The sequence below is a fragment of the Dermacentor silvarum genome, chromosome 8 (assembly GCF_013339745.2).
Source record: "Dermacentor silvarum isolate Dsil-2018 chromosome 8, BIME_Dsil_1.4, whole genome shotgun sequence".
NCBI classification, from domain to species: Eukaryota; Metazoa; Arthropoda; class Arachnida; order Ixodida; family Ixodidae; genus Dermacentor; species Dermacentor silvarum.
This window is the reverse complement of record NC_051161.1, coordinates 158,247,307-158,260,058: the sequence shown is the minus strand read 5'-3', so window position 1 is coordinate 158,260,058 and position 12,752 is coordinate 158,247,307. Positions and strand designations below refer to the sequence as shown.

The 12,752-nt window shown below is 45.4% G+C and overlaps 1 protein-coding gene across 1 annotated transcript in view; it reads left to right on the top strand.

Moving 5' to 3' along the window:
• Nucleotides 1–12,752, top strand: part of LOC119462528 (histone-lysine N-methyltransferase SETD1A-like) — a 37,763-nt gene that overhangs the window by 20,371 nt on the left and 4,640 nt on the right. Inside the window, exon 5 of the mRNA XM_037723871.2 lies at nucleotides 12,599–12,730. Coding sequence (XP_037579799.1) covers nucleotides 12,599–12,730 — 132 coding nt within the window. The remainder of the gene's footprint in view (nucleotides 1–12,598; nucleotides 12,731–12,752) is intronic.

The window sequence follows — 12,752 nt, the reverse complement described above, 5'->3', positions numbered from 1 at the left end:
CCTGGCGTCCCAAAACTGCTGTGGATTACGAGGGACGCAGTAATGAAGAGCTACGGATTAATTGTGGCCGCCTGGAGTTATTTAACGCGCACCGAAAGAACGACACAAGCGTGGAATAACCGTGCCCATTGTATCTTGCACTGCATTTGTATTATCAGCACCACCGCAATGAGCACTCTTCTATCTGGAATGCAAGTGAATCTCCGTGCGCAAGACGAGCCGCATTCATGCACAAACTACCTTTATTTATCTCAAAACAAGAAAGCACCGTGCAGAATGTATTAAAGAGCACGCGCTGTATTAGGTAGGCATACACTATTGTGCTGTCCGGCAAAGGAAGGTGTGCCATGAATTGGTTGCAAGCAGGTGAAATGGACTGCCCGCTAGCCTACCTAATTATCTCGAAGGAGAGATCGAATTTAAGTATCGTGTACATTAGTTGAGTGCCCTCTGCCTCCGTTATATCAACTGTGCCCTACATGCACAGTTATTAAAAGCATATGTTTTACTCCTACAACGTTAAGTATGCTTTTGCGGAATACCCACTTCATCTGTGTACGCCATCTGAAAGCATGTACGTGTCTCATGAAGACACAGAAAGAACATATTTTTTCAAAGGAGAATGATTTATTTACAATACAACAAAGTATAGTTTCACAAGGTTTTTAACAAAGAATGGGGACTTATATACCAAGCTCTGACAGTAATAAGTAAAAGGCAAACTGCAACAGGAAATACAAAAGCAGATAGGCAATGTTAGTGCCTGCAGCTTTTAAAATGCGAAACAAGCATAACGCATTAACTTGCATGAACTTCATGCAGTTGCGACCGAGAATAGTTGGACCTCTCATTTCACCGTTTTCTCGTTCATTAAAGTTTTGTTTCTGACCAAAACTACTTAAAATAGCAGATAACTACAACATGAGTAACAGAACACACATATCCACTGAACTCACTGTAAGGTCACATTTTCTATAGATAAGTTATCTAATGAGGAATTTAGACAGCTTGAATGAAAAAATAGCTATCCATGACTAGCATGAAAAAAAAGAAAGAATGAAAGCGCTGCATGAAAATTTTGCTTCCGTGCTATGAGTATAGTTTGAGCATTTTGAACAAGGCAGAATGTCGGTTGGTGACAATCCCAAGCCTGGCCGACCTTCCACATCAACAGATGATGACCATGTCGAGAGAGTGCATGCTGTGATTCATGGAAATCGTCGTTTAACTGTTCGAGAACTAGCTGATGAAGTGGGCATCAGCATAGGATCATGGCATCCTATTGTGAGAGACAAACTTGAGATGCATTGTGTCAGTGCAAAATTCGTGCTGCATTTGTTGACAGTCGATCAGAAACAGCTGCGTTGAGGTAAGCCAGGCACTGCTTGCCACTGGCAATGATAATGAAAACTTCCGTAACAACATCACAACAGAGAATGAGACTTGGGTTTATACATCTGATATTGAAACGAAAGTGCAGTCATTGCAGTGAGCGGGCAAACAGTCTTCTCGTTCAAAAAAGCACGCATGAGTCGGCAAAAAATCAAGGCAATGGTGGTGTTCTGACTGAAAAGGCATTGTCCATCAGTAATTTGTACCACGTGGTCAGATGGTAAACAAGGCAGTCTACCAAGGAATTCTAGAGCATTTGCAGGATGCCCTGTTTAGTAAGAAATCTGAATTGTGGGAAACCCAGACTTAATTGTTGCAACATGACAATGTGCTAGTTCATGCGTCGCTCCTTGTCTGCACCTATCTAGCAAAACATCACACTCTGGTCCCTCATCCACCGTACTTTCCAGACCTAGCCCAAAAAGCCTTTTTCCTGAACTTACAACCACGTTGAAAGGACGTTTCCAAGCCATAAAAGAAATTTCAAGACAATGCGACACGAGACCTTCGCGTCATCCCAGAAAAAGCGTTTCAGGATGCTTTCCAAAAATGGATAAGATGATAGGAACAATGTATTGCCAGAAGAGGGGACTACTTTGAAGGGAACATGCTTAAAATTATGTACACTAAGCAATAAAGATGTTAAAGCAAAAGTTTGGTTTCTTTTCGAACACACCTTGTACGTATTTAAATTGAAGAACTCTTTTGGAAGCCAAGCAACATAAGAAATCTTTTGTCGTCTCGAACACACTCTGTATACATGTCGTAGTGGTTGGGTGAATGCAGAGCAATCCAAGTGTAATTTGTTATGTATACATTGCTATCAAGAGAAAAAAAAGCATTTTCAATATGTGTTTCATTTTGACATAATTGCTCCGGCACCACAAACACATTAGATATCATTCATATATATTCAGAGTTATTTGTCCTGATGACTCCAGGGCCTCCAGGTGACCGTTGTACCTGTAAGGAAAAAGAAATTCCATTCAATATTAGACAATTCGAAAAACTGCTTCACCTTGGACCTCTTAGGGCTATGTTCGTTCAACAGTTGCTCGAGGCCAATATAGTAGTGATCTTGCACAAAACAGATCTCAATATTAATAGTAAACTACTGAGGCTCCGAGATAACGATCTTCGGTCTTTTATTTGACTGCCCTCATTTTGGGAGGGGAGGGGGGGGGGGCTAGAATACAGCACTTGACTGGGCTTAATTGCACCTTGTTGGGGGAGCGAACCATTGTTCAGACTGTGTTCAACACCCCAGCATTGCCCTGCTACTTGACAGGTATGTTGTTGCTGTAGTGCACGGCACCGCATTGATGTGCACACATTCTCTTCCTTTCTGTTTTCAATCTCGGCTCTCCTACTTCCTTTCATTCCTTTTATACCCTTGCCTCAGCACAGTCACTTGTATTTACGCTGGTGAACCTGCCTGTCTTCCCATCTTTCTACCTCCTTCCTTGAAGATAATATGTCCGAATTATAAAACTAGGTGTCCATGATTTACTACAGAAAGTTGAACATTCTATATCACACACTTCACATGTGAATAACTCATAAGAGATTGTGAACGACATGCTAATGTCGTCCGACCGTCGAAGTTACAGCATTGTATTTGAAATTTCACTGGCATTATTAGCACTAAAGTCTATCCCTAATTAATCTGAATATAATGAGTGCATACACAGTGTAAAGAAAGTAATCAAGCCATGACAATATACACAAACACATAATGCTCTGGCACGCAACTAAAGAGAGAAACATACGTTCAGTTGCATTCTTCACGTTATGTGCAAACAGATTTCACATATTTGGCCTCTTCGAAATCAACTCAATGTGCTTGGGCTTATGGTTAATTTCACAGTCATATTTCCTCACACTTGCAGGTAATTATTATATTGCCCACATTGTCAGCTGGCTCTCAGGGGCACTCGTTTATTTCCCTTACACTCGCCTAATCTCAGTGACTTCCCACTCTCCTGAAAGGAGCAGAAAATAGCGAAGGGCTCTTGAATGTGTGTCTATCGCTAGTGATATTACAGGTCGTGTAAGTGCTTCAATGTCATCCGTATGCGAGCAATATTGTAAACGCTTCTATCTTTCTGAGCCCCACACCACTTTTCAGCTGGCAAAATATGAGCTTGTTCTTTGTGTGCATCATCATAAGCATACATTTCCATACTGCAATGAACACCCATTTTTGGCCTGATTTATTTTCGCTTACCAGTGCTGTGGTCCACTCTAACGTTCCAATGGAGAGCCCGGGGTTCCGCTTTATTTGGTTGACTTTCCACTTCAATCGTGTGTAGAAAAAAAATTCAGTTAAGCGAGAATAAAAAGAAAATGCCGAAATTTGATAACTCGAGAAGCATAAGCTCGTAAGAAAGGTCTTATTAAGGCCTATTTTGGGGCTAGTGGGTATCTCACAGTCGCAAATCAACCCTGCTTAGCAATCACCACACAAAAGCAAAATGTCCCACTTGTTATGTTCTTTTGCTTCTTTCATAGTTTTTTTAGCTACGCAGCGCTTTTATCTCAAAACATATTGAACGACGCAAGTACTGAAACCCAGATTTTTCTGTCTGCTATAAAACTTGAAATTGCTACAATCGATGCGACATGTCGCGCCGTTGAAATTTTGCCAGTTGCATAGAACTTCACCCCTTCTACAAGTAACAAGTGTACTGCTCATCTCCGAGAGATAATGCGGCAAATCCTGTGGCTAGTGCAAACCGTCCTACCAAATAGGCACAGGTTCGCAGCTCTACAGCACGCAATCCTGGGCCCACCGATCCAGCGCACATGGCGGCCCGCCGCCACTGATCGCCCGAGTGGCCGTCGTACTCGCACGAGTTGACGAAGTTGCACTGCTTTTTTTTGCAATTTCCGGTAACAGCGGTGGATTTGAACATCAGATCACTTCACAACACGAACACAGTCGCATAAGGTCGCCGGTACAATGATATGACGATAATTACCGCCGAAAACAATCGCTTCGCACGCCGGCATATACGCCATGTTCTCGCTCCTTCCCGGTCCGGTCGGCGCATATAGCGGGCCTAGCCTGCCGCCGCCGCTATTGTCACGCATAATATTGCTTCAAAGTCCGTTTATATGCAGTACTTTACGCTGGAACGAAAATATACCGCATATGTGCCGGACGTTATACGGTACTTGACTAAGAGTGTATGAGCGCCGACACAGGCACGCCCTCCACTTCTACATCCAAAAGGCTTTGTCGGGTAGCCAGGGTCAACAGAGGATTTATGGGTCGGTTCGCCAATGCAGCATCACGTCTGGTAGCTGCACTGGTCAGTTTTCCGAAGAGGGACGACGAGGGTATGGCGACGACGGGCACCGGGGCAGGGGAGAGCGTGAATGCCTGTTTTGTGGTGATGGCTAGCGGTCGTGGCATGGAGGCGGGGCAGGAACAGCAGGGTGCGGGAAGCCATCGCGAGCACGAAACGCAGAGAACCTGTCTTCCGGGGCGTAAATGTACACGGGACCAGGTGACAACGGCCGGCGATAGCGACAATGACGAGAATTATGTCCTATCCCGTTGCAGTTGAAGCATATTGGCCTGCCGTCGCACGTTAGCCACTGGTTTGGATTGCGGTATCCGGAATAGGGGGTCGATTGTGGGCAGGGAGGTCGAGAGAAATTGCTGACCGCGGCAGGTCGACTTACGACACAGTTTGGATGAATGCCTGCGCTGGCCAACTCTTCACATACGACAGCTTAGATAAAGAATTAATACTGGTGGGTGGGACTCGTCGTAAGAACGGGCCTGAGGAACAGATGAGACGCGGCCTGAATTTCACGCCACACAAGATGCAGCACAAATTCTTGCGTGACACGATGGCTCTTCGCTTCCTCAAAGCGTCGCCACTCCTTTACAATGTCGTCAATGGTAGCGCAGTCCTGATATATCAGTAAATTAAAGGCGTCGTGGGCGATGTCATTAAGTATGTGGCTGACTTTGTCAGCTTCAGGCATTTTGTCGTCAACCCGCCAAGACAGAGAGAGAATAAACATCTTTATTAGATAAATGAAGCTTTGGAGAGGCGTCCTCATTCCAGAATGAATTGAGTTCGGGCCCTCGCAATCAGCCGTTGCTAATCCTCGAGGTCGGAGCTGGCAAGGCTCTCCCCTAAAGCTCGTTGGTGTGATAAGGGTTTGGAGGATTTAGTGGTGCCTATCTGCAACCCCCTACTATGTGCCTGAGCAACCCGGGCTCTGCGCAGAAGCGCCATTGCGGAGAGAATTGTGTAGGTGGTATGAGGTGATTTCTGGTTGGGTGGGGAAATGTAGTGACCTGTAGAGCTCGGAGGAATCGCTCCTGCTCTTTATAGGTAGTGACTTGTGTGGGGATGCGTATGTGCTGCGTGTCAGCTTATAGTGTTGTGTGATTTGTTGGTAGGAGGCTAGTCGAACCCGAGTGCATGCGCTCGGGTTCAGATTCCTCGGCGTCGGCTCGGCGGGTCAAATCTCGAGCCTCGTGGTTGGCGACCTCATTGCCAGGAATGCCATGATGAGCTGGCGCCCAGATGTTTATTTTTATTTATGTATTCAATACTGCAAACCTTGTACAGGTCCAAGCAGGGTGAGTAAAAAGGCAAAAAAGCAAATACAGACACAGTTAATAAAGTTCCAAAACACAAAATTGTGGCGAAAGGCAGTAGGGAATCATTCCAATCGGTTACAGTGCGAGGAGAAAACGAAAACTTGAATAAATCTTGAAGGAGCGTAAGTTACGGCATGTTGGTATTCCATGACTTTTACGTATTCAGAGCACGAAAAGGGACGAGAGACAGAGGTACGACGCGGACACAGCGCTAACTTCCAACCATTGTTTTTATTCTACGAAGCGGTACGTATATATATAGGGAACAGACAGCAGCACACGCATGCGCATATGTACTGGTTTTGAACAAATAAGACAGCAACGAGACATGTGCAAAGGAAAGTTAAGATGACATCGAAGATGAAAAAAACAACGATAAATAGCCAAGAAAGTTTTTGTAGTTGCAAGATTAAGATGCTATCTCCATCACGCCACCCTCTGTGCAACGTTTAAAAAATTGAAGCGCGCCTTCAATTGATCTTTAAAAAAAGAATTCGATTTTTAAAACGTGGCACAGAAGATAGTGTGATGGAGATAGCATCTTAATCTTGCAGCTACAACATTTTTTGGCGATTTATGGTTGTTTTTTGCATCTTCGATATAATCTTAACTTTCCTTTACACATGTCTCGCTGCTGTCTTATAAAAACAATTGTTGGAAGTTAGCGCTGTGTCCTTGTCGTACCTTTGTCTCTCGTCCCTTTTAGTGCTCTAAAAACGTAAAATACATGGAATAAATCGGTTTGTGCAAAATACGATGTCAGCGAAGTAGGATGATGGTGGTGAGTATGCCTTGATGTTGAAGACAGTAGATAGGGATTGATTGCTAGGTCCCGATTCCACAGCAAGAAATGCCGCTAGCGAAGTACACCTGTTGGGAGTCGGTCACTATGACTTTGTGATACAGCGTGACTGCAGATGGTTCTTCAATTGGGGGACAACCCCATTAAGGGCAAAGCCCAATCGGGGACAAAGCCGTTTGTTGTGAAAAATACACACAAACTTTTAATGAAACCAGAAACGAAAGTTAACCCATAAAAACAAACCCTACAAAGATAACATGAAAACATGTAGCTAGAACGCTCATGATATGAGGCAAGTTCGGGCAGGCTGCGGGTGTGCGTATGCACTACAGTCTTGACGCGGCGAAGCGGAGACGAGACGACGAGATAAGCGGTGTTGATCTCACCAAAAGACGTTGTGTCGGAACGTCGTACAGGCTGCCAGAGCGTGGGAGCTCTGGCTCGGTGGAAGAGGACAGGCAGCTCGGTAGCACGGGTCGACGGTGGTGGCGTTCTGGTCGGGCAGCTGATCGTGGCACTCGGGCTCGTAGTCCGACAGCTCACGTTCTGCCTACGGACGCAGACGCTCACCGGCCTCGGGCAGCGGCAGTTGACTATCGGGCAGGGTGGCGATGCCCGGGAAGGCAGGCGGCTTGGCAGCAGGGGTTGACGGCGGCGGCGTTCTGGCCGGGCAGCTGGTCGTAGAGCTCGGGCCCGTAGCCCGACAGCTCTCGTTCTGCCCACGGGCGCAGACGCTCGCCGGCCTCAGGCAGCAGTTCTCGAACGGATGGAGTAGCGGCGCCCAGGAACGGGTTGGCAGGAGGCCCCGGCCGGGTGAAGTCCTGGTGGCTCGGGTCCGGAACCCGACGGCCGTCTTCAACTCCCGATCCGGTGGCCGACCTTGTCCTGGTGCCACTTCTGGAACTCCTCCCCCTACTGCCAGCGCGGCTCCTTTTTCTGCTGCTCTGGTCGATTCGTCGATTTCTGGTTGGCTGCTCGAGGCTCCGTGTTCTTTTGTGATTGGATTGGCTTTTTTCTTTTGATTTCTTTTCTTGCGCCGCGTGTTCACGCGCCGGACGGTCTTCGGCGTCGTCGTTTTCGGCGCGGCGCGGTAGAGCGGCGCGCGCTCTCCTTGTCGTCTGCTTCTTGTTTGAAATGCAACGCACCTTGTCGCACACCACAAATATCACCGTCGCGCATCACCGCACCGTGTCACGCACCACAAAAGTCACCGCATTGTGTCGCGCACTACTCATCACAGACTTCAACCTCTGTTGGGAGAGCGTGAGGGCTATGGCCACTTCCTCGGCTTGATGGTGATTGTTTCGGCGGAGGTAAATGCTGCTCCGGTGTTCTTTGTTGACGATTACAATGGCTGTTGGGACTGCACGTCTTGGCTAAGACCCCGCATCCGTCGAAAATGAGCTAACAGGTCCTGAATGTACACGACATATGGTTCAGTTGATGTTTGGACCCGGCACGAAAGTTCCTTCTTGCCGGCTCACTGGCGCCCGACTGGCTTCCTGAAGAGCTCCTGTAGTTTGTGCTTGCAGGTGTCCAACTATTGAGTTCCTCCTCTTGTGTTTGGAACCAAACACGGACCGTTCCCTTGACGTAGTAGATCACGTTTGCAAGCATGATAGCTTGGTCCCACCGGTTGTTCTTGCTGGTTCGCTCGAATTCAGTTAACCATGCTGTTTTCGACGTCCATGGCGTCCAACCGCAGAAGGTACCAGGGTCTCGCAGTTGGGCCAGGACAACCGATGTGGCGGTAGCCGTGCCTGAGTCAACGGGCCTCTCAGTCGACAATGGTCGTATGGCACACAAGATGTCCGCTGCGAAGTTCCGTGGTGTGCTTCGGATGTACCCCGCACCTCCACCAAAAACGTTACGGGGAGATGTCAAAAAATGTTTATATAAAACATTTACAAGTGACAGCGAGTGGCACCAAAATAACAAAGATGGCGGACCGGGATACAGCTCGTCCTCTTTCTCGTCCGCTATGCTACTTCTATTTCGTCCGCAGGATAGGTGCATCGCTCATAACAATATTGTCACGTTCTAGTGACGGTGAAAAACACTGTAGTGAAAACGGAATGACGAAGCTGACTCTTTCATGGGCGAACCTGTGCCGAGCAAAACAAATGGCACAGAAAGCACAACGATAGCAGAGAGCACAGTCGGCGGCGATGATCAAAATGTGATGAAGCGCGCCAGCTTTTGTACATGACTCGTCGAACGCTCCAGCGTAATCACTGGTGCCCGCGTGCCTTCCACAAAGTACTACACAATTGTTTTAGCGCATACAATTGTATTCCACAAAGTTGGGCGAAAACATACAGAACACTTAGAATCAATCATAACATTCGAGTAAGTTCCAAATCATGCAGGCGCGTCTTGCGCTGAGCGATAACGTTAATTTGTTAGCGTGTGAAATGTAGTCTCCGCAAAAAGGATAAATCGGTACACTCGTCACTATAAACACGCGCAGTGAAATTTGTAAAATTAGTTGTAATTGGGTTATGTTTGATGAATACCGAGGTACTAAAACATTGTCTCTCTTCGAACTACTAGAAACAAATATGAATGAAAATTCGCAGCATTGAAAAGAGGTTGACGTGTTTCGTGACAAATATTGCCTAGCAATTTTATTATTGCGAGTACATTTGAGACGCTGCATGAAGTCTCGAGAGGGACCTGATTCTTTCATGAACTATATATTAAATTTTATTAATCCTGCTGAAAGCAAATGGAGCTAAATGTATTTGCTTGAACCGTTTAACGCCTACACGTGACAGCCTCTACATATTGTGCCTTTCTTTTTTGTGCACCGTACACAATTTTAAAAATCAATTATGGCAGCTGGCCTAATTCTTGACCTACAGCTGGATTGCTCAAAGACGCCGGCATTACTTCCAGGAGCAAATAACTAAAAATATTAGCTATTTACCCTTAATTATTTACTATAGGGCACATAGTGCAATTTACAAATTGTCGCCAGTAAGGTCTCAAGGCGTATACACTTGGAACAATTTTTTAGGATGATACCAGTTTCGCTATATTCATTCCCAAAGTGTTCGACGGAATACATGGGCGTTGCAGTTACTTCCGTGCTTCAATGTACAAAATGGTGGTTTGTCAAAAAATAAGTGGCACAACAGCGCATTTATTGTTATTTCATTATTGTATACTGTGGATGTTTAACTGCATTTTCTTTGTTATTCATTTGAATCGTCTCCACCCGCTGCCTGCTGTAAAAGAGGTGCGAACCCTGTAAAGCGCTTGTGCTTTTTTTCCCACCTCGTCCATGTTTCCGTATTGATGGAAAATAAAGATATATTGTATGGTGTTGTATTGCATGTTTATCGCAAGTTTTACGGCACATATCTTGAAACCCCTGCGATCCTTAGACGTTTTTCCAAGTGGATATTGCTTGGCAACTCACCAGATAATATTTGTAAATTGCAATTTGTGCGGTAAATTAATGTATTAAACAGTTCGTTGGTTGATTGTCTGAAATTGCGCGATTATTTCAATTTCTCGAGTCAGTATAGCTAACAAACAAACACCCTGTACAACCCCTGTAGATGAGACCATATTTGCAATTTTAAAAGTGTTAGGTAGGGTAAAGTGCAGTGACCATATGTTAGTGAGGTCTAGGATTTCTCTCAATGTGAAGAGAGTGAAATTAGTCAAGAGCAAACAGGCCAACCTAGAGGCAGTAAGGGTAAAAGCAGACCAATTCAGGCTGGTGCTCGCAAACGAATATGGAGCTTTAGAAAAGGAAGATAAAGACAACATAGAGATAATAAACGAAACCGTAACTAGGTTGATCTCAGAAGCAGCAATAGAAGTGGGAGGTAAGGCACCACGGCAACCAGTAGGTAAGCTCTCCCAAGAAACAAAGGACCTAATAAAGAAACGACAAAACATTAAAACGTCCAACTCAAGAGATCAGATAGAATTCGCTGAACTGTCAAAACTGATCAACAAGAAGAAAGTAAGGGATATTCGAAATTATAATGTGGGAAAGATTGAGGAAGCCGCAAAATATGGACGCAGCATTGAATCAGTGAGAAGAAAGCTTGGCATAGGACAAGGCAAGGTGTATTCAATGAAAGCATGGTAACCTCATCAGCAATTTCGATGACATAGTAAAAGCAGCGGAAGAATACTATACTGACCTGTACAGTGCCCAAAACAGCCAAGCTACTATCATTCAAAATAGTGATGAACCGGATACAGAGGCTCCTTCTATAACTAGCGCTGAAGTTAGAAGGGCCTTGAAAGACATGACCAGGGGAAAAGCTGCTGGAGAAGATTGATTAAATCTACTGTTATTCTAAGATGGAGAAGATATCATGCTTCAAATGCTTGCGGCCCTTTATACGCAATGCCTCACGACTTCAAGTGTACCAGAGAGCTGGAAGAACGCCAAAATTATACTAATTCATAAAAAGGGAGACGTTAAAGAATTGAAGAAATATAGACCCACCATTTTGCTTTCAGTATTGTATAAAATATTCACCAAGATAATTTCCTATAGAATCAGCGCAACACTTGACTTCAGCCAACCAAGAGAACAGGCTGGCTTCAGGAAGGGATATTCTACGATGGATCATATACATGTCATCAATCAGGTAATCGAGAAATCTGCTGAGTACAATCAACCTCTCTATATGGCTTTCATAGTTTATGAAAAGGTGTTTAATTCAGTAGAGATACCAGCAGTCATAGAGGCATTGCGTAATCAAGGAGTACAGGAGGCATACGTGAATGTCTCAGCAAACATCTACAAGGATTCCACAGCTACCTTGGTTCTCCACAAGAAAAGTACAAAGTTACCTATCAAAAAAGGGGTCAGGCAAGGAGACACAATCTCTCCAATGCTATTCACTGCATGCTTAGAAGAAGTATTCAAGCTCTTAGACTGGGAAGGCTTAGGAGTGAGGATCAACGGCGAACATCTCAGCAACCTTCGGTTTGCAGATGACATTGTCCTATTCAGCAACAATGGAGACGAATCACAGCATATGATTGAGGACCTTAATCGAGAAAGTGTAAGAATTGGGTCGAAGATGAATATGCCGAAGACGAAGGTAATGTTCAATAGTCCTGACAAGGGAACAAGAATTCAGGATCGCCAGTCAGCCTCTAGAGTCTGTAAAGGAGTACGTTTATCTAGGTCAATTACTCATAGGAGAGCCTGATCACGAGAAAGAAATTTACAGAAGAATAAAATTGGGTTGGATGGCATACGGCAGGCACTGCTAAATCCTGACTGGGAGCTTACCACTGTCGTTGAAAAGAAAATTGTACAATCATTGCATTCTACCGGTGCTAACATATGGGGCAGAAACTTGGAGGTTAACAAAGACGCTCGAGAACAAGTTAAGGACCGCACAAAGAGCGCTGGAACGAAAAATCTTAGGACTAACGTTAAGAGACAGGAAGAGAGCGGTGTGGATCAGAGAAGAAACGGGGATAGCCGATATTCTAGTCGACATTAAGCGGAAAAAATGGAGCTGGGCAGGCCATGTAATGCGTAGGATGGATAGCCGGTGGACCATTAGGGTTACAGAATGGATACCAAGAGAAGCAAAGCGCAGTGGAGGTCGGCAGAAAAGCAGATGAGATGATGAAGTTAGGAAATTTGCAGGCGCAAGTTGGAGTACGCTAGCGCAAGACAGGGGAAATTGGAGATCGCAGGGAGAGGCCTTCGTCCTGCAGTGGACATAGAATATAGGCTGATGATGACGATGATTAATTCTGTTTACTTCCTCCATTTTTCGTGACAGTGCCGCTCCTGCCACTGAACCCAAGCCTTCATTTTTCTCCCGCTACCTTGGCTCCGGTGGAAAATCGATGCCAGCACCTCTGCCACCACCTGGAAAGCCACCGCCTCCGCTTCTTGCTCTTCCAGTAACCACGTGAGTGGTACACTATAAAATA